This window comes from Ammospiza nelsoni, chromosome Z (assembly GCF_027579445.1).
Source record: "Ammospiza nelsoni isolate bAmmNel1 chromosome Z, bAmmNel1.pri, whole genome shotgun sequence".
Classification (NCBI taxonomy): Eukaryota; Metazoa; Chordata; class Aves; order Passeriformes; family Passerellidae; genus Ammospiza; species Ammospiza nelsoni.
In genome coordinates, this window is record NC_080669.1 from 41,564,479 (window position 1) to 41,587,953 (window position 23,475).

A 23,475-nucleotide genomic window follows, 5' to 3' on the forward strand; every position below is an offset into this window, starting at 1 on the left:
GCTGTCGCAGACATTTCTCCACAGAAATCCTTTTCTTTCATATTTCTGTGTCTTCGGGAGCCAGAGGCCCCCGAAGAGAAGGTAAACAATTATTATCAGCTGCTGTGGAATGCAATAGGATTCACCTTGATTGGCTCATTTTCTATGTTTATAATTAAGGGCCAATCATCAGTGCAAGCCAGGGGACTGAGTCCCTGGACACAACTTTGTTGTGGGTTCTTTTCTATCTATTCTTAGCTTAGCTAGCAGCTCTGCAAACCTCTCTCTATATTCTTTTTAGTATAATTATAATGTATTATATCATATATTAATAAATTCAGCCTTCTGATCAAGATACAAGATTCACCGTCTCTCTCTCACCAGCAGCGACCCACTCAGGCCGCTGTAATACTCAGCTGCAAAGCATCACCCCACAGAAGAGATATCTGTCTCTTTGGTAAACATCACATCCAGTTTGACTACCAACTCCATTGCTACACTTGAGAAAGCAAATGAGAGGCTGTACTAATGCAGCAAGAAATCAATTTTCATTTTGGCACACCTGATAATAAGAAATTATACATGCCTTTCGATACAGGACTGTAATTCCATCCAATCCTTTATGAGGTAAAATACCATATTGTAAAGCTAAGAAAGCAGCACAATTAGAGCTGCAAAGTTCATCTAAAAGAACAGTGACTCTTCAATGATCACAACATGTACCACTGCCCAGCAAATGAGGATAAATGTTACAAGAACTGGTTTGTATTCCCCTCTTGACCAAAATACTGGCTTATCTTAAATCCTGTAGGTGGTCCACTAAAAGGCTGATAACTGTTACTTATTAAATATGTCAAGGGACTAGAGCTGCCAGTGGTAATAATCAAAGCTGTCAGTTCTTGCCATTTCTGGAGATCAGCTGCTGGTCCAAGAGTACTGGAAATTCAGGAAAAGCATTTAGTTGATGTTTTAACACATCACTTTTCTAAATACCTACCAAAGATTATACCACATTTTTATAAAAGGTCTCTTAGGGTCTTCAGAACACCACATGCTTCTCAAGTGTCAGAAATTTTTGTAATTATATCAATCATACCTTGAAAACTGAATTTAAACAAAACAGAAGTAATACAGGTACCAGAGAAAATTACAGAAAATACATTTTTATCGCATACTTAAGACTGTTGAAGGGGTAGATAGTGCTGGAGTCTTCTGTGCTAAATGATGATGATATATGAAAAACACATAATTATGTGCTTGATTAACCAATACTCACACAAAAACAAAGTATTTTAAAGAAGTAAAACTTCATTCAACAAAACATTATGGGAGGGAAAGAAATACTGGAAATTGTAATACTAATGTGGCAAATATAAACATGCATCTATCAACTGGTTAGCAAATTTTTATCTACCTATACAACATCAGGAATAAAACATTTCTTTCTGAAGTAAATGAGAATCTTCAAGCAAAATCTCTCATCTTAAACTCTGAAACAAAATAATAGTAACTGCATCTACAAGTGTAATTTTCCCCTATTTAAGCAGGCTTAGCCTATTATTGATGTTACTAAACAAGCCTTAAATGGTTTGATTAGTCATATCAAAACAAGCACATCTCACAGGATGCTGACAGTGAATGTAAAAACCAAGGCTTCTTCTCACAGCAGAAGCCACTGTTTCCATTTACAGAGTTCTCTCTTTCTGTTTTCCTTACCTTACAAACTAATGAAAGCAAAATTACTATGAAATTCTGAATCATACTTAAAATGCAAAAAAACATATACAAAGATGCCCATACTGAATTTAGTCTATACACTATAATTATATTATTTAGGGGAATGGGAAATTTTAGTCAACTTCAATCTAAAAACAGTTTCTAATGTTGCGTGACCAAATAGTGCTGGAAAGAAATCTCTGGGACCAATCAATGTGCATGCAAAGTTAGTGCATGCCTGCTCCTTCTGCTGAATTTGCTTTTTTATTGCTTAAGTGAACAGAAATACAAGTGTATTAAATACAACAGAATATGATTACCACAAGTTAACATACTGCACTGAGTATAAGACCAAGGTTCATTTCATAAAAATTGTTAGTATGTTGAGTGTGACATAGAGCCCACACTGTACTGGTGCACTTATTTTCTTGAACTGGCAACTTGATCTACAATTTTTAGGATTGATTCTCCAGTCCCTGGTATTTCTCAGTGTTCAATCTTTTAAGCATTTATTCCACAAGAAGTCAGACATACATAAGGAAAGGCTTCAGCAAGAGTGAAAAAAATAACACCAATAGACAACAAATAACCAATTAACCTAATTATTTTTCATAAAGGAATACACAACATATATAAGAATATACAGTGATAAAAAGAAAGCACAAAACTCAAATGTCCAAGTGATCCTGTAAAAAATATTCATTTCTGTCGAAGAACTCAGTATTAAAAGTGAATTCACAAAGTTCCTGCTAAGATTTAAGCATGCTGTTCAACACATATTCTACTTGCAAAATTACAATTCTGAAATGGCTAACAGTGTCAAAGAATGCTGCCTACACGTTGTTAACATCCACTGATCACCTATATTCACAGAAACTTCTTAATAGAACCCTAGTATCTGAAAGACCTCAAATATATGAATTTGAATATACATTCTCTATATTAGAAATGGCTACAGACCATCAGAACACTTTCCAACTTGTGAAAAGTGATACAAGTTACAGATTAAATAAAAAGCCTCAATTTCTTAACTTTTCACGACAACACTAGCCCATATCTTCTTCCTTTACTTTGTCTGCAGTTATCATTTTACTGGATCCAGATAAATTAAAATACAAACTAATGTACAACACACAAATCCCTCTTGTGACACAATCAGAAACTACTGTATCAGGAGACTATACGATCATAGTCTCAGCCAGCATAATTTTTGCCCAAAACCACAGAGAACAAGAACTAAGTATGAATGCTGAATTACATTTCTACTAGCTACTATCCGGAATATGGATGAAGCACCTTCGTAATGACAAATATAATCATAAGCACATTGATAGCGATTACTTCCCTAGTATCTGACACAGATACTTGAAAAAAATGAAATTGTCTTGAAAAAAATCAGAAAATTGTCTAGCCCTCATGTCATCATGTGTCAGGTAACTTAATGGGGCTACAGCTTGACAGTCTCCTTTATCAGTTCTTCAATCTCTGCCTTAGATGTAAACATCCTGCTCACCCAAATGCTACCACTTCTCTTTTGGTGCTCCTACAAAAGTCAGCCAATTATTTGATTACAATGAGAGACAGATGCGTGAAAATAATAATAATTCCAGTTCCAGCCAGGAAATACCAAAACTTGCCATGTCCAATAAAACTCTTAATAACTTCCTTCAATCAGTAAGCATGCTTAATGGCTACTGATTCTAAGACAGCTCTTACTTTCCTAACAAAATAAATCCTTATTTATTGAAAGGACAATCATCAAGCAAAGAGGAAAGACTTTAAGGTATATGATTTCTTGTCAGGATGTTGCCACTTTCACAAAACATTAATACACCAGGAAGTTGGCAAACTACTGGATGAGATGGAGAATGTCTTAGTATTAGAAAAATCCTTGATTCAAAACTGTCATCACATTATCATCTAGCCAGATTATATCATACACAATCCATGTAAATAGGAAATCCACAGTATGTTCCAACCATAATACTGAAAAAGCATCAGCAGCCAAAAGGAATTTAATCTCTAATTTAAAAAGAGCACTTTTACTGCAACCTACCACATATTAAATCTTTAATTACTTTACTAGATGAAACAATATTAATATCATCCTGTAAATTACCATAACATTTTCTGAAATATGCTCTGTCTAGCCCTCAAGGTATTCAAACATACTCATATATGATACAGATCATGGGTTTAAGCTGTCTAATTTTCAGAAAGATGCTTAACAGCTAATTGAAGTATCACGCCTGGCAAAGCTGCAGCTCAGATAAAAAATGAAAGAGAAAGTATAGCTTTCTAAAACTAGTGGGGCAGAAGACACAAATCAATTACTTCAGGGTTGAAACAAGAAGGGATAGGTATTGATGAGAGGTCAATTGAACCTACAGCAGTCAGGTCAACAGTGACTAACTTGCCAACTGAAAGTATAATATTGCTTAGTTACAACAAGAAGAATCAATTAACGGGCATGCTGTCTCTCAAGTAATGAAAATTTATCTGCAGCTGTAAGAAACAGCTACTCTCAAATCCATTTGAGAGGGAGAAAATTCAGGTAAAAATTGCAGATAAACACTGAAGGATGCAAAGATGTTGGAATCAGACCCATAGCCACAGACACGGCATCAGGTCCAGATTATCAAACTATCTAAGGGAGTGTGAGAACTAAACTCCAATTCTGCTAACTGAGGAGATTCCGGAAAACAGTACATGAAACTTTTGTGGTTTACAGAACTGAAATGGTATAGTGGTATGAAAAAGGAATGTGTCTGTTTATAGATTTTGATCTATAGTTTTGATGCACATTTCCAGAATGTCCACCAAGTCACACCTGATAAAATAAAGTAGCCTTATTCATCAACTTTGGGCGGCTGGATACATGATTGCTGGGTAAAGCAGATTTACTTTTTATATTTACTTCAGAGAAGGAAATCCCTATGTTGGGAACATTTCTTAGATTTTGTAGTCTGCACAAGGCAGTGACTCTCTAAATGCCTATATATATAGTCTCATAAAACCATAAAATTATCATCAGAAAAATGTATTAAATAGTCCACTCACCTTCATCACTAGTTGCCTGCTGTTTAACCAAAGTCATTGGAGATCTAGCTGGGGGTTTATGCAGTGGATGACGCCAGCTCTTAGATATTTTCTTTGTTTCAACTTCCTCTGACTGAAAGGAAAAGCCACAACTAATTTAGTATGTAATTCTGCATAATTAATTATGAAAAACATAAACATTCTTCTGAAGCACAGATATCAAGTCTGTAAATAGTACCACAGTATACTTGAAGGACCTTTAGTGTACCAATACAACACTTGCCTCTAATTAAGAATATATATTTTAATTTAAGAAGTGCAATCCTTGTCATACACAAATCATTTTAGGTATAATTTATCACAGCCTTCCTAAATTAGAAAGCATAAATCATGTTTTGCTCATGCGATGTTTGACTGGAAGATCAGCATCGTCCTGATTTTCTGCAAAAAATTCTGCATACCTGTAGTACAATATAGCCACTAACTGTGGCTAGAAAAATGAAGTGGAAACCCACTGGCTTAGCTTGTGAAAGATTCCAAAATTCTTCAAGAATAAAAAATTTAAAAAAAATAAATCTAGAGCTGAGATAAGAAATCAACAGTCCCGATAAATTATTAACATGTTTATCTAGTAGATGAACAAATTATTTCCTCCCTCAAACGCTCTTATGTACATTAAGTTTAAAGTTATTCAAGCTGCAAGAATTAAGACCAACACTTCAAAGTCTTGAAGTGCCACTGGAGGAATCCCAAAGAAAATGAGTTACTAATGGTGTCTGGAGGCTCAGGACCAGAGGAAGGGCAGGGACATTGGCAGAGGCGGGGGAAGGACTGAGTTTCACACAATTCTTATGGACCACAGCATTCTGTGCCTCAAGACCCTGGATGCAACCTAGCAGATTATACACATGCCCGTTGAAGTAAATTATAAAACAACATTATTTTTACCATGATAAACAAAGGGCAGAAAATGTGGTCAAAGCACAGGACAGGTTTACGATCTAGAACAGTTACTAATTAAGTAGAAAGGGAACTGTCAGCTTTTTAAATTGCATTTGTACACTTCTTCACTTAAAAGACAAAGAAAGAATATGGAGTAATACAACAGAAAATCTGAAACATAATACATAAATATAATGTGGTTGAAAGGCACAGGAAGAGATACGATCTCTAATACATGCTAATTAAACACTGAGATGCTTGTACTGCTCCTTATTACAGTGGAAAGGCTGGATCCAAGATTATCAAAACTTACAACATTGAAAAAAATGGTTACAGTTCACATATGTGGAAGAGTCAGTACGATTTTTAGTTTGGTTTCTAAAATATATTCCCCATGAAGTCTTGCAATTTGGCAGTGGATTTCCTGCTTTCTCTCTGCCAATTTGAGATTCAGCTCACCACTCAGAAAGCTACTGACAACCACCACAGCCTAATTTTTCATTTTGCATCCTGAAGTCAAAGATAACCATGCATCATAGCCAAATAGTAAGGAAAAAAAGGCCATATGTTTGTAGGTGACCCAAAGAAAAAATATTATTAAAACCTACTGTTTAAAAATTGAAAATATATTCCCTTTAATAGTGGGATTATTTCCTTTAAGTGTTTCCTTTACATATTTCAGTTCATTTCCGAAATCCAAGAATAGTAAGCAGGTGAAGCTCACAGCCCTGCTCATATTGGCAAACAGTGAATATGGTAATAGCTTTGAGAATAGTTGCTGACACTTCAGATTCACAAATATAAAGTGAAATTAATAGACATCTAAAATAACAGGGAAAAATATGACAATAAGCAAACTTCAAAAACAGTCTGCTTTGGGATCAGAATTGCCACTCTTGCCTAAGCAATCCAAAACACATTCAAATTATCATCTGATTAAAATCATGTGTATTCTTAAATGCTTTAATATGGATATCAGGTCTCATTAGAACAGAGCTCATTCATACTTCATTAAATCAAGAATATATTACTATTATGATGTAATTTGTTTCACATACACAGGATATTTCCATTCTGTCTTCTTCACCCTTTTTTACAATGGGCACTTCTCCACATTCCAAACTACTTCCAGAACTTTCTAGGTTGCTGATACCATCCTCTGTCGAGACACTTTCCTCTCTATCTGGATTTTCTGCTTCAGAAGTTTGTCCCTCTGCTTTATGGTATGGTATGGATGAAGCATATAGATTCTGAGATTTCAAACTGTCTTCTTTTCTACATCTATCGGAAGCAATCTTGCTAGCCACAGAATCTTCAAGCATAAAGGAAGAGCGACTGGAATCTATCCTGTCCTCATCTTCCATTTTTGTTCTCTCTAGTACAGGAACAGGGGTCAAAACTGAGTCAGAAGGGATTCTTCCTATAAAGTAAGAATATGATTTGTTAATAAATGTCACTTTACATTACCATATTGAATTTCACAGCAATCTAAATTATTCAAATTCAAAGCATGGCTCCTCATTCAGAAATCATACAGAAAACCATTTGGTGGAAGAGCATACACAAAAGTGGAGCATTGGTTTTATCAAAGAATAAATTAAATGTAGATGGTTTGAGTTCAGAGCATGAAATATAGTTTTCATCATTTAATAATCAGTATTTTGCATTTGAATTGTAGCAGGTCATCATTTAATTCAAAATAATCAATATTCATGTAGCTTTCTTAGTCTTTACTCAGGTTGCCTACATGCACTTTGAGTCAATGAAAAAATATAAAAGGGTGGTATATTGAACCTTCTACCCTACATTTTATACCTATTATGCCTGTTTAAAAATGAAAATAACCAAAGATTAATAGTATATAATTACAAAGATATAATTCAAATAGATACCAAGAACAGTTTTTAAACAACAGCATCAGTCTAAAAATGAAAAGCAATTAGCATAATTCTATAATTCAGAGTGAAACTGAGTGGACTTTATAAAAATTCTTTCTCTGCTGATGCTTGCAATGGAAAGACAGAACAATGGGCTAGAGGTCACTCAAAAAACATTCCTTTAGAACTCTGGCATACACTGCACTGAATTCTGATTCAGCAGCACATCCATGATATTAAAGAAAAGGGTTTCCGTCAAATCCCTTGCTATTATTTCTTCATAAAGGTTATTTGAACTTGTTTTTTCTGAAAAATTTCCTTTTCAAGTCAAATGAGTATAAAACTTGGTAATACAAAGACAATAGTAACATGCAATCTCTGGGCACAAACTGTAAGTACTGCTTCAACTGAGAACAATGGACATACTAGTTAAGACAATGCAGAGCAAACTATCTTCTGTAACACAAGTACTGCTTCTATCACATCTAAAAACGTTCATTTTCCTACACACGTCCAGGCACCACACTTTAAGAGGACAAAGGAGAGAGGGCAGCTCTCCACTCTTGTCTGCTTTTCCTTCCCTTGCCCATAAACACAGAATGGGTGCTAACTAAATACTATTTACTCGGTAGTCATGAACACTCAAAACCTCTATTAAAAGTTGCGGGAAGATGCAAAGCAATACCACCTTTAAAAAACAAACAAACAAACAACAACAACTAGAACAGACCTGGAAATGCTTTGATAGAGCACCAGAAAATTTGTGTAGAGGAATTTCTAAACTTCCATATTGAAAAATCTTGGTATCTTTATGTACATCAATCACGGTGATTACCACCTCCAAGGAAGCAGTAACATAACTATTAATATTCACAATAATTAAAACACTGTCTATATGCAATTTGAAAGTGAATTTTCAGTAGCATATAAAACAAAATAGGAACTTGTAAAACTTAAATGAAAAGTCCAGTTTGCTTTATAACAGGAATGAGGAACTATGAGGAACTATGAGGAACAAGAATTAGAATGGAATGTGAAATAGAATAAATTAGGTTCTGAATAAACCAAGTATATTAGAATAAAAATGATTGTGGAGGGAAAAAACCTCTTTGCCGTGACAAGACCTTTATAGCTGTCAGATAGCTGCAGAGGAAATTAAAAGGAATCTGGAGGTTTAAAATACAACCTCCTTGTGCACAGGTATGGAACACTTCCAATTTGTAGGTTCATCATGTAAATACATGTAGCATACTCCCAAGGATATATATTCTGTCCTGTCTGAATAGTGTTAAGACATTCTGTATAATTTCCATATCAAAAACATTTTGCTGTAACATATGTGAGTCCACTGAAGAAATATAATATACAAAACCTCACTCTTTTTGCTCCTTTAAAAAACAATTAAAAGAGTTCTGGTGGTATCACTCTCAATTAAGAATATTAAGTTTGGTATTTTCTCTTTCTTACCAAATATCAATCTGCTTTGCACAAATAACTACCTGAGTAAACATTTTAGTATGCTATTCTAGGACAATACTTTAGTTTACTAAACACCCACTGATTTGTCACATTAGAGTATAAACAGCCTACAACTTACATGTGAAAAATAATCAGTGCTTATCTCACCTGAAACCTTGACATGATCCAATAAATGCTGATCCAGATGCATTCTACTACTGTTTTCTTCTTCCCCAGAAGGCAATCCTATGTTTACCACTCTCACTTTTTTTTCTGGTTCTTCACTGACCTTGAAGGCATCAGTAGCTGCTTCAGTCACTATGATTTTTTCATCAGCTACCATAGCAGATACTCTCTTGTCCTCTGGAGTTTTAAGCTTTTTAGATCGAGATCTGGTGTGCTGGAAGCTGTTATAGGAGATATTGCTGTCAGGGTAGAAAGTCTGTCTTGGATAAGATAAAACATCTACCAATATATGTCCCTTTCACCTGCTTAAAGTGGTAAAAAACTGACAATTTTTCACCTTTTTGTGTTGAGATAGTGCTACAATTTATTAAGTCATAGATTAACAATTGATTGGATTTAACCTTCTAATCTTTTATCACCATTCCATGGCAAAGTTGTTAAATTCTAAAAGTAAAACCGTCTTTAAGTAACTATTACTTAACTAGCACACAAACTAGCTTTTTAATAAATCATTTTTTTGAGACCAAAAAAGAACTATCCTTACAAGAATAATGAAGACAAAACTCTCTCAGTAGCAGTAAAATCAGATGATATTTCCAAACCTTAGTGCTAATAAAAGACTAGTCTGAATATCCTCGTAAAAGCTTATCTGTTTGGAAGTTTTTAAATGAGTTTTAACAGAACCAACAAGCATCTGAGAAAGGTAAAATATTATGATCACCGAATATTCCAAAAGGCTACAATATCAAGCAATATATGTAATTATTCTGTGTTAAAAAAAATAAAGTTGAAATTAAAGATTGAGTGTAAGTTTTTGCACCCTCAGATGTATAAGAGAAAGCTTAAGGCAGGAGAAATGGCAAACCAATTAGAAACAGGCTCATAATCTATATCAGAATAAATGTAATAGAAGATAGTCCAGTTTCAAATTCAACTATGTGACAAAAGAGTGTGGAGAGACAGAATGTAAGAAAATAAAGATAGCGCAGAAGGCAGTCTCACACCTGAGGAGTTGCAGCTGTACCAATCACCAAAGATTAGGAACAGCCCTGCCCTTAATAGGCCACAGCTGTGTCCAATAAGAAGCCGAGTGCTACAAAAGAGTGGGTTAGCTGGTGAAGGAGAGAGTGGAAGTCTGTTGGTTGCACTGGAAGAAGAAGGAATCAGTGCTGTGAGGAGCTGCCCATGTAAAATCACCGAGAAGGTATGGAGCTTTTGCAATAAGATGGCAACACAAGAGTATTAATGTCATCATACAGCAGGTTTCAAAGCTCATAACACATTAGAGATAAAAGCACTACTATTGCAGGTGAATTTTACAGAGTTTTAAGTGAGTCTTACAATGGTCTTGCATCTGAGATTCTACACATCTCCAGAAAAACATTTTGCTGCCCCTTACATTTTGTTCCATGTCTACAAATGTGTATCTTTCAACACATTCTCTATAAAATAGATATTTCCAGAAAATATGCCAAAGTATGACAGAACCATCAGTTCACACTGTAAATAACAGAAAGTTATAGTTTATTACTATTTACATGAAGTTATTAAATGTTATATAGCAGCAATGGATTTCAGCTGTAAACGTCAGAGATAAGCTCTTCCTGTGACTATATTCATGAAGATTTTTATTTTCACTTTGCTGAAACTTGTATTATTCCCATAATCAAAATTATAATTTTAACTAACACATTACACTAGAAACAAAGCTGAATAAACATTTTATCTACCTCTGCAATGCATGCCTGAAAAAAAGCTCACTCAAGAGTTAAACAGCACTAGAATTGTGTTTATTGTCTTAGCAAGGTGCGTAAATCAGCCCATGCGATCCTGTGATAAAACTTTCAATAAAGTTACTAGATAGTCTTTGTTTTTATTCAGAATCACCTATCCATAAGGGTACTACTAAATGAATCACTGCTGGTCCAAGTGGGAATTTGCATTTATGCTGTACAATACATGCAGGGAAACCTACTACAGGGAAAAATGGCATTCACCTAGTTAAACAACAGAATTACTCTCTGCGAGTCCAGGTCAGTATGATACATGTACTAACAAACAGGCTGTTCAGCTGCTTCACTAGCTGTCTTCAGGAAGCAATCCTACCTCACAAACTACCCTTACCCAGAACAAATGTGGTGTTATATTTTCAGTAACAATGTTCCGCTACAGTGCCAGTTGGTCCCTCACTTTACAGATTGACTGTCATACCTTTTCCTCAAGACATACATTAACTTACAAAGAAAATGAGGAAGTTTGGCTTAAGACCAAGCTTAAAAAGCCACTAACTGCACTGTGAAATTCTTTGGAGATGGAAGATCTTTAAAAAATCAGTATTATCTCCAACTCAAAAAGCTGCACTAAAATACCAAAATACCAATAAAACTGCCCACCTTTGGCTAGAAATTAAGCAGATCTTTAGATATCTTTAGATAATGAAGAAGAAAATCCATAAAAATCCTGTTACGTAAGACAGGAAAGCACAATAGTAGAGAGAATGTGCAATGCAAAGAAAAAACATAATGCATTTCAATAAAATTGATGTTAAACTGCTTTAAAAGGTCAAAGGTCAGTGACAAGCTGAGAGACTTTTTCTCCTAACTTTCCTTATTCTTCTAAATTTCTTTTATTCTCCTAACTTTCTGGCGATGTTGGCATGTCACCAGACTGAGATTTAGCCCTTATTATGATCTGCCACTGACCTGTGGTAGATAAAGACAGATTTTGGCTGCAGCACTGCAAGAGCATGACAAATAGGCAGTGGTACCTCCTTAGGGTAAAATGGCATTGAGGGCTGTTACTTGGAGACTTGAAACAGCTGGTGGGATTCTATCACAGCTCTATGATAAGTTTTTCCTGTTTAATCTCCTTTTCAACTCTTAAGAGAGTCTTCTCGCTTGTTCTTTGGTTGCTGTGATCTCTAGAAACAATGGTAACCATCTGTTCCTTGAGAATTACACTGGAATAACCCTTACTAAAGAGAGATTTTAAGTGACACATCTGAATGCATTTTGATGTTCTCCTTAATCACTAACTTTTTTAGGTACACAATTATAAAGTATCACTTATAAGTTAAATTTTCACAGTCACTCTGAAAGAATACTGGTTTGTCCCCAGGATCGTCTTAATACAGAAAGCAGACAAACCTTTTTTGTCTGAAGGAAATGAATTGAAAGAAAACATGTGACATAGTTTAAGCCCATCTGAAAGTTAAAACAGTTAAAATCCATGCAGCCATTCCTCTCCCTCCAGCCCGTCCAGGTGGTTGGGACGGGTGGGAGAGAGTGAAGGAAAGAAATTAACAGTAACAGCAACAATACCAATAACAACAGTTTATATAAGCAGGCGACTACACACAAAACACTCATTTGAATCCAATCAATCCAGAGCCATAAGGCTTTCGAAGACAAAAGGACATCATAGCACTCAAGCCCTGGGTATACACCACACCCCCTTCCTTCTCAGAAGTGAGAATCCCTTACTTCTGTGCCCCAGCAGCGATGCATATGGTAGAGAACAAGACAGGCACAACCACACAGCTCCAAGCCCCACCCCCTCATTGCTACCATGAGAAAATAAAATCTCTTGTGGCCAAAACTACAACAACATCAGAGAATGCAGCAAAAATGAAATAGAAAGGACACTGCCATCATAAAAAGACAATAAATAAATAGATGGCAAAGAAGCATAAATACCTCTTGGGAAAGTTCTGTATTTTCCTTCTTCTCTGTAGCCAGATCTTCACTTCAGGTGTTGATTCAGGAGTTGGTTTTGTATGATCAATGGTATATAAATCTTTGCCCTGTTTCCACAGCTGGTATCTCTCTGGTTGAAACTTCCTCACAAAGACGTCCATGGATATTGACACCATGTCTCTCCTACAAGTGCACTGCAAGACAAGACAGGTATTTGTAAGTGACAAGTACTGGAATATTGCCACAGTTTGCAGTTAGAAAGCCCAAAACAAAAATCCCACATGTACAAACCAATTCTACTTTAATCAGTATTTTCCTTTTTCACTTTTTCTCAATTTTCAAGAGGAGAGGATTATTCAAAAGAAAACACTATCTGAACAAATGTGTCACACTGGGATTCCCTAGTACTTAAGGACACTTGTTTCATTAACTTCTATGGGTTAAGAACAAAAAGAAACTACAGCATTCTTTCTGCTCTATTGGCTGGTTTTGACAATTTTAAGCAAACCTTGCTACCTCGAATCCAGAGATTGCACATATCTTGAGTGACATCAGAATTCAACTTTTAAAAATACTTCTTGTAGTATCCTGTTGACCCAAAGGTCTTTACAGGCATTTACAGTCCCAGCACTTAACTCTTCAAAACATAAATACATACAAGTACCACATCAAGTTACAGTTTTGTCCAATTTTTTCCTACAAAGAGTAGAAAGGAAGCAAGAGAGAGGAGTATTGTGTCTGAGGTCTCAAAGGGTGTGCTAATATCCAGGTAATCCAATCCACTGTACAGTGCAGACTCTAGAATCACCTGTAATACCTTCCTCATCAACTTTAATCTAATCCCTAACTTTAGTCCCCCAAAGAATTTTTGCATTGTTTTTCTTATGCATCTGCGTAGAGTATTTTTGTCTTATTTGAATAGACTCTTAATGGTCATGAAAATGGCAAAGGAGCCTCCACTTGAAATACTGTATATGCTGAGTCAGTTTTCAGATTAAAGTCATTGAGCCCAGTACCCAAAAATACTTGACAGTAGGAAACTGTATTAAGTAAATCAATACATCTACAGTACCTAAACAACTATAGTGGGTTCATCCTGGCTGACTGTCAGGTGTCCACCAATTTGCTCTTCCATTTCCCCTCCTCAGCAGGACAGGGGGAGAAAATAAGATGGAAAATGCCACAGGTCTAGGTAAGAACAGGCAGGTCACTGACCAGCTACCATCTTTGACTTCTCTTGAGGAAAACACATGAATGTAAATTAATAACAGGTTATGGCAGTGAGAAACAAGAACAAAACTAAAACCAACTTCCTTAACACCCATTTTTCAGGCTTTACTTCACTCCTGACTGGTATCTGCGGGGATGTTTCTTTCACATTTGTCTCCCTTTTTTCTCTCACGGCTGCTGCAGAGTGATTTTTATTCTTTCTAAATTTGCTGTCACATGAATGCCACCAAAGTAGCTGACATGCTCAGCTTTGGGCAGCAGTAAGTTCATTTTGGAGTCAGTTGGATTTGGCTCTGTCCAGTGTGTGAACTGTTCCTGATCAAGAGATGGTAGTAATTAGCCACTGCTAAAGCAACTCTACACTACCAAAAACTTGCCACAAAAACCTTAGCAAATTTTTCTCAAATTGAAAGCAAACTGATTGTCTAAAACATAGTCTTACATAAAAAAACTTTGAAAGAACTTCACTATAGCTTAATAACGCTGACTATTTTTTTCAGGTAAGAAGAGGTGTATAGAAAAAATTTAATGATAAATAAATGGCCTGCCATTGTGGTTTACTACAGCTAGTTTTATTACATTTTTTTAAACAAGCAGAAACAGACAAAGGACTGAATGCTACTTTCCTACCAGAAAGGTTTCTGCACACTAAATGCAGATTTCTTTATCTACTATTTCCAACTATCATTTCTAGTTCACCCTTCTTCATCTTTGAATTCACAAGATATATATTGAAAAAGCATCTGAGATGTCTTAAAAATGCTTGCTTTCCTTTCAATGTCAGCATTGCTATACTGCATATTCCCAACATTGCCATCTAATGGAGGATGAAATGGAAAGAAGGGGAAAAAATTCAAGACAGAAACTGCAATTTTATGCAGCTGCCTTTAATTATAGTTTTTATCCAAAATACCATCTGAATGCTCCCTTTTCAAACAACATGCATATACACACTTATACATGCACTCTGTAAAAAACTCAAACATATTAGAAATAGTATGTTCCATTCAGAGAGTCCTTGACAGGACACAACAAGCAGTAAAAAAAGCAATGAAGACACTTCTATATACTGGAAAAGTGCATAGAAATCCACAGTAATATTTTTAACTTTTAAAATTGAAATCTGTAATATAAAGACAAGTAATAGTGTATTTTCTCTCCCTTTAATGGACAAAATCTTTTCACATTTGAGCCCTGTTGTGACAAACCAGTAAGAAATTACAGTTAAAGCCAAAATTTTGTTGTTAAACACCAAGACTTTCAGAGCCTTGACAGAAAATAATTACTTAAGTAAGCACTGAAGCATTAAGAAAGAAAATACATCTAGAAATACAATGTATTCTATGCTGGAATGATAATAAGGTATTAAAAGACTCAAATCACATCTAAATGGGACACAATTTCTGTCTTTCCATAATCTTTGCTCAGTTTCCATTTCATTTAATACAACTACTAAAGAAGAATTAACAAAACCAAGCAGGGGTCAGAAATTTTAAGTTTTAAAATTTTAAAAATATACTTCTGAGTAAAAAGTAACAGAGTAACCTCATGCTCAACAGTATCACTGCCCCAAAAAACAGAAGACAGGCTTCCAGGCACTGAAAGGGTGGAAGTACTTGGAATAATAATACCAGATGACATCAGCAGATGCATTCTGGAAATTATTTCTACCCATATTTCCTCAAATGATTCAAGGGAAAAAAAAAACAAACAAACAAACAAAAAAAAACCACTAAAACTGTTGCTTTGATAAATTATCTGGAGGATCTTCCATTCTTCTGGATGGTGGTGGTAGTTTTTACTTGTTTTAATTAATTTCTCATTTGACTGGCTTGTAGCTGGCAATGATGTCACTTTCTGCAACTAACTTGAAAAAGTGACTAAAAAATTCTCTCTAAAAGAAAACGAAATGTGATTCTGTTAAAGGCTCCTGGGAAAAAAACAAAATGGACATCTCCCTGTCTACTAAAGTATTCAGCAGTGGTTTTTTTGGGTTTTTGGTTTTTTTAAACTTGTAATATTTTTTAAAGTAAATGCAAAATCTAAGTAATTGGACTACCGTGTAAAAGGCAGCTGATGTTGCCACAGATAAATGTCACAACCTTTGTACTGGAAAGAATTATTTTCTATTTACAACAAAAATAACAACAGGAAAATAAAAAAGAATATACAACAAACTTCTAGACTTATACATATTAAGTTAAACACACACATAAGCACATTCTAAAATACATGACGTACCTAAGAAGAATTTTTATTAAACATTTTTTATATCAATGCGAAGTGCATGACTTACAGATCTTTCCAGCTTTTCATCATTGGTATTTAATATTTAAAGATGAAAAGCTCTGTCATCAAATGAATCACGGGATTTTAAAAACTAGCAAAAAAAAATCTGTAGAGGATATCATATTTTGCTACAACAGAAAGTTAATAGATGGTTTATTATTTCACTAGTAGAGGAGTACTATTTCTTAGAAGCATAGATATCTTTTAATCACAGAAATCTGCATCCAGAGTCAAGTCTTCATGACTTGTGTTTTTATTTTTTAGTTCAATGAAGTATACTTCAGATGCAACTTGTAAGACATGAACTGATGTCTTCGTCCACAAAAGTGTCTTCTCCACGAAAACATTAGTTGTTATACTAGTGTGTTAAAATTTAACGCACTAAGCTTGAAATATCAGAAGGATTTTTAACATTTTGCACTGAGTATTGGATTTTGTTAAATTAAATTAAAATGTGATTTTCACTATATCTGAAATCTATTTTAGTTATATGTCTTCTGAAGTTTTAAGTTGAAGAACAGTAGTACTTCATTAGGCTGTTCTTTTCCTTTCACTTACATAATCATTTCAGAGAGAAAGCATTATCTAATTCACATTGCAACTGCACAATGTACGTAAACTACACACCTATGGGACATCATATGGAGCCTAACAGTCACTGGAAAACACGGAAAATTCTCTTCTTTAAAAAGAGAGAATTGATTTTTACAGAACAGTTACAAAAGCAACGAAAATTAGCAGGATGAGGCGTGCATTAGGCTGGTAACCTTCTTTACATTATGCAAGTGCGCCCTAAAATTATTAAATGAAGTTTTTTTTCAGTGATACTCCTTCCTAACTGCGGGTTTTCGGGGCCCGGCTAGCTGCGGGGAACCCCGCTGCTGGGCGGGTGCGGGCAGCCCTTCCCCTCGGCGCGTCCCGCCGCGGAGCGCCTCCGCCGCTAACACGCGCACGCGCAGTCCCGGGTGACCAAAGACGGCACAGCCAGGTGGAAGGAGGCCTCGGAGGCTCAGGTGCTGTTCCAACAGGCCTTAATGTCGGGAAGTCCGAGGGCGTAGGCAGGGAGGGAAAGCGGGGTACAGCCTCGATTGAAGGGTACCGGAGCCGGGGTGCCCAGCCTCGAGCCCGGGCGGGACAGGGTTTTTTAAGGGGGAAGGGGTAGGCGGGATCGGGGTACACTTCGACCATTAAAAAGGGGTACAGGGGGGGCAGAAGGGGGGGTGATTTGGGGTACACTAACAGGGAAACGGGAAAAGGGTGTTCCTGGGGGGAGGGCCAATGAAAGAGTGGGGAGCAGGAAATTTTCTAGAAGGGAAGGAGTGAGTTACAAATGATTGATCCCAAGGTGTTCCCACTCCGTCCCCCCCTGTCCCCTCCTCCCACACCTTACTGCTTATAATGACTAAAGCTTTGTTCAGGGAACAGCAGCAATGATGTATTTATTGGAGACAAACACTTCAAGTAATTTAGATTCTTTTTACCAGCTTCAACTATACTTAATCAATTATTTCATGCACTGTATCCCACTCTTGCAATACTTTCAATGAAGCATGTCCAAACAGGGACACCATTTGCTGGGATTCAAGAGGCAGGAACGACTGATTGATAATCAGAAGCCAATTTATTGGGCCAAACATGGCGTTTATATAGGATCTCTTAACAGTACAACCATCCAACGACCTTAAACATTGCCTTGTATGGCAACAACCTATTCTTTCGTTCACCTCAGGTACTGTTTGCTTAACCCTGCACCGGTCATCTGCTAACATGTCCTGCTCCTTTTGTCCTGTGTGTTTCATCTTATATCCTGTTTTCACAACCCATATCCACAATGCACTATATCCCACTCTCACAATACTTCCAATGAATTTCCAAACAATGTAAAAAATGCATTTTGATAAAAAACATTTTATAGGTGCTGTGACCGGAAGTGCTTCCTGTGGACTGCCTGTAGAAGTACTTCACAGGCACTGTTTGCTAAGAGGACAGGATTTAATAAAACCTGGTATCAGTAACTGTCCTTTGCTATGGAATCAGGCTGTGATGTGTTTTCACACGAACCTTCTGGCAACTTGTAAGCAGTGTTGGAGAAACCTTTGATAGCAGTTAGCCATCTGTACAAGCATTGAGAAAGCAAGCTTTCCTTTTTTGGTGAATCATAGACAGTACGCTCTTTCCCCTGACACATCGTGTCACACACAACAAAAATACAAATGCAAAACACCATTCTTTAAGGTCCTTTTTATAGAATAGAAAAAATACACTCCTGAATTCATTATTTGTATTCATATACGCAAACAATCTGCAATATTTTTCAAAGAGTTCAATATTAAATAGTGTCTTACAAAATATCTGGCTTTTTTTCCTAATTCCTATTTAGAATTTATTTTATGTTTACATATAATGCCACCTACACCTTCTTACAAAAAAGACGCAGTTTGCATTATATAAAATTGATCACATCAGCATCAGTTAACATTACAAAAATGTGGTCATTTTTCTCCCATTCCTTTGAAAGCTGGACAACAGAAACAGTGTGACAAGACACAACTAAAAGAAGCCATATTTTCTTAAATATTCCACCTCACAGCCCTTCTTCCTCTTTATCCTTCAGTGGTATCTTTAATGGCACTACACTTATCCCTTGAAAGATTGAGTCACTATTAAAGTCACTATTAATCTCTTTTTCTTTATTCTGATTTCAGTCTGTATTTCTACCTTGAATCTTTCTCCTGTTTCACTCACATTTACTTCTGTGTCCATCCCTGATGTCTATACAACAGAAACTCCCTCCCTGGAGCCTTTATGTCTCTGCTGTGTGTAAACTGCTCTTGCTCCATCATTCTCTTAGCTCTCTGTTCTTTCCTTAGTACCTTTGGACTTCACTCTCAGATCCTTAAAGTAACCGCTTCTACCCCATATCTTTATCTGCCTACCAATTCCTGATTTAAAATGGAAGTATTCTGCACATGCAAAATTAGAATTTATTTTAATGAAATTAACCTCTATCTGCATACCAAAATTAACCAATTCTCTAACAGCTCCTAAAGTAAGAAAACAGTCTGTGCAATAACATGTGTGTGCATATATATTTAAACGTATATATATAATTATAAAAAATAACTTGTTGTGCAGTACCTAATACAGATACTAGGTCATACATACTATGTCAGTTATCTTTTTGCATACAAACATTACAGTCATTATCATGGATTTACTAACAAAAATTTTGCTATTATCAAACATAAAGAAATTCACAAATGACCCAAGTACAGCAATTCTGATGAACTGCATTATTCTGAGCTCACTAATTATAGCAAAGGGAGACCTGTAATACATTGTACAGTAAGAAGATAATGTAACAGGATACCTGGTAAGGAAACATTCCTTCTCAATTTTCAAGAATCAAAAGAAAATCAATAGGATATCAATTTTAAAATTCCATTCTAAACATGCCACCTGGGGAAAACCTCAAATTAGAACTTGACATATTGCAGATTAAAGGAGAAGATATACACCTGGTATGAGTAAATGAGCTGAGGAACAGGATATTTTCTTTTATTTTGGATATCAATTTATCAGTTAAAATAAACTGTTACTCCACTGGATTACTTAAGGCCATTTTCCAGCACAATTAGTATGTGCCAGTTAACATCACCAGTAAGTGTGATACAGCAAGTCAAATTACTGTCAGGACTTTGAGAAGTCTTTTTTAAATTTAGGTTTAAATTTAGGTTTAACAATAATTGACGATTCACGGCAATATAACCAGATGAGTATATTGAATCTTTTTTCTACACAACTCAAATTTTTAGAGAGCTTTAAGTCTAGTTGTCATGATTAAAAACTATAGTTGCATTTACAGATGGTAAAGTTGAGGGACTGATCATGTCGAAAATTAGATACTATTATTGTATAAACCTCAGAACTGTTGGACACTTCTCACTGCTGTGTCCTAAACACAGCACAGAAAATGGAGTAGTGATGTGTCCCTATATTTATAAAGTTATAAATTACCTTTTGAAATATTTTTAAGTATTTTTTCTATTTTTTAATAAGTATTTTGAGATGTTCTAAAATTTCATTTTACATTTTTCTCAGGTTTCACCTATTAGCATCTAGTTCACTATATTAATGGACGCTAAAGCCAGCAAATTAATATTATCAATGGTAGATCACAATACCTAATGACTGTCTGGGGGAAGGAGAAGAATGCAGTGAAATTCCAATCAGAAGGAAAAGTTCTGGCCAAGTCTCATGCAAAGCATGTAAAACTCCATCATATTCATTAAGTTTCTCTAAAGCACATGATAAATTCTTGCAAAAGTGTGGCTAATTTTTTTCAAGATTGAGATGCCCAAAATTCATCACTCATGTATATCTTGTAGCTTCTTTAAATTCTGAATGGCACAGCAGGATGAATTAACCAGTGGTCTTAATACATCAACAATCTCATTGCTTCAACTGGTAAGCGTTATTTATAACTGAAATTCATAGATGATAAGGTTAAAATATTAAGACCAAACAGATTTATTTTAGATTCTCAATCTACTGAATTTTATTTTTTTTCCAAAATGACTCTTCCATCAAGTTCCATCAGGACACCTCATTTGTACTTTTGCTCAGCAAAGTAGAACGATATTTAGAAAAGCTATATACATTCAAATAAATAATGAAAAAATGTGTAGTTTTATGCAACTTCCTTCCAGGAATTTCAGAATGCTTTGCAAATACTTGTGTTTCTTCCTCATAACACAGAAGAAGAAACGAGACCAAAGAAAGGCTTATTTATAATGGTCACAAGGCAAGCCATAGTCAGAACTGACACTGGAATATATTAAATTTTCAACTTCCTGCTTCAGATGTAAGTCTGAAAAGAGGAAAACAGACTTTTTTTCTATTCTTAAAATCATTTTTTTCTCATACTATTCAAATTCTATTAAAAAGCAAGAAAAGAACAGCAGAAAAATATTAGTGAATAAGAAATTATGGGGTTCTACCATGTATTTTAAAATGTAATAAAACAACAAAAATGTTAAATAATTTGCAGCTATTTATGTAGCTTACACCTTAACAAAAGACAGAAAGGAATTAAATTAGCTATGCAATGTTCTAACAAACATTATGTCCTATTTAAATCTAAACTAAGTAAGCAAAGAAGCATCATGGTATTAAAAAAAAAAACCCAAACAACAAAATTTAAATAAAACAAAAACAACAAAAACAGAACAAACAAAAAATCAACAACAACAAAAAAACACATGCAAAAGAAAATCACACAAAAGACAGCATAAAACCAAAAACCACAACAAGAAACGAAACGCAAACCAAGGGAAAAAACCAAACAAACAAACCAAACGAAAAAAATACCACAAAACCAAAACAATAACAAATCCCGTATCTCCAACCCTCTAAAAAAGCTAAAAAGAGGCAAACCTTCCCAGAACAATGCAAAGAAAAAAACATCAATTTTGGAGGAACTTCAAAAGCAAGAATTTCTGTCAGTGTTAAATGACAGAAACCATACAGCTGTGAACAGTGCTGTGTTGAAGCTCTTGAGACACGGGGAAGAGAGGCTTTGTAACAATGGTTGTTGACGTTTGAGATGATAGGAGAGGAAGAGAAGGTAGCACAAAATGTCAGTAACACAGAAACTGCAGAATTCTCTACAATTTTTTCCTCCAACAAAGAAAACCTGTTTGTAAGCCCCATTTTTGCAGTGAAGACACTGACACGCTCTTGCTGTAAGGCATCTTGCAGTCCTATGAACTAAACTCCTCAAATATTCCTGTCAGGGTAGTGAAGTGGCCAGTTGAGCACAAAAACAGCAACAACATTTAGGAATGAAATCTACTTACAACAAAACTATAATGGCTACTATCTTGGAACACCGGGTTCAACTATTAAAGCCACTCAAATATTTAACTTGCAAAAAGAGGAATCAAAGAAGTGAAACCAGAGCATTATGTATTTCACCTACCACAAAGAGAAGAGTAACTGAACCAAACAAAAATTCACTGACTTAAGTGTGCACTCAAAATAAGTGAAACTACTCTTAGATATTTTTGGAAGAAATGGAGTATGCTTCTGTTGACTAAAGCTCTCGAACAAAAAAACAGATTCACTGATGGGAAACAAAGTCTTTTTTAGCAAGCCCTGGGTTATCAACAAATACATCATTGTCACTAAAGATCCTAGAGAAACATCTGCCAATAGTCATGGAAAATTGAACTCCTTCCTAGAAAATATGAGTTTCCAACCAACAAATATGACAGACAAAAAGAAAAGCTCAATGTAAACAGACACTGCATTCAATTTAAACTCTAATAAAAAAAAATGACAGACCATTCACAGCAACAGAATTTCATTTCACTCAAGCAAAGAAAGAAACAAAGGAAAAATTATATTGACAATGCAGGCTTTTCCCTTCCCTCCTTTTTGTCACCTTTTTTTTTTTTGTCAAATCTTTTTTTTAAAATCACTCACCCTGACTTCCTATCATAAAGCTTTCATGAAAATGTTTTTAAATCATCCTGACTATTATTAACTGTCACCAAGCTACCACAGTGTTGCATGCTACCTGGAGTCTATCATCTTTAACATTAAATCTTTATTGCAAAAGATGTGCTTTAATTTTAAACAAGCTAAGGTAAATTTGCTGCTTTAATGTAAATTTCTGTATGACACAGGACACAACCTTTATAAACAGTTAGTAGGTTAAAAATGCCTTGTCTCAAATAGGATTTACATTTAGATGGCCATATTGTGGTACTTCTTAACACAAAACGCACAACTTTCTCAGTGAAGAGAGTTTCACCCATCAAAAGATGGCATTTTCAGTACATATGCATTCATATAGCTATACTTATCTATATAAAGTATACTTGAGAGCAGTGACATACCAGTGCAACTGCTTTGCTTCACCCTGCAGAGAATGTGACTAAACACCAACTCCTTCACCATTCTGTCTTTGAGAATAATGAAAATTAGGTTCTACATTCTTGTTCTTTCCTCTGGTCTCCCTGGAAGGAAAAGATTGTTCTTCCACCTTTATTGTACCTTTT

The 23,475-nt window shown here is 35.4% G+C and overlaps 1 protein-coding gene across 1 annotated transcript in view; it reads right to left on the minus strand.

Moving 5' to 3' along the window:
• The window catches only part of KDM4C (lysine demethylase 4C), a 252,607-nt gene that overhangs the window by 114,663 nt on the left and 114,469 nt on the right, over window positions 1-23,475 (minus strand). Inside the window, exons 9-12 of the mRNA XM_059492547.1 lie at window positions 12,893-13,086; window positions 9,180-9,418; window positions 6,735-7,096; window positions 4,756-4,867 (exon numbers count right to left, since the gene is read on the minus strand). Coding sequence (XP_059348530.1) covers window positions 4,756-4,867; window positions 6,735-7,096; window positions 9,180-9,418; window positions 12,893-13,086 — 907 coding nt within the window. The remainder of the gene's footprint in view (window positions 1-4,755; window positions 4,868-6,734; window positions 7,097-9,179; window positions 9,419-12,892; window positions 13,087-23,475) is intronic.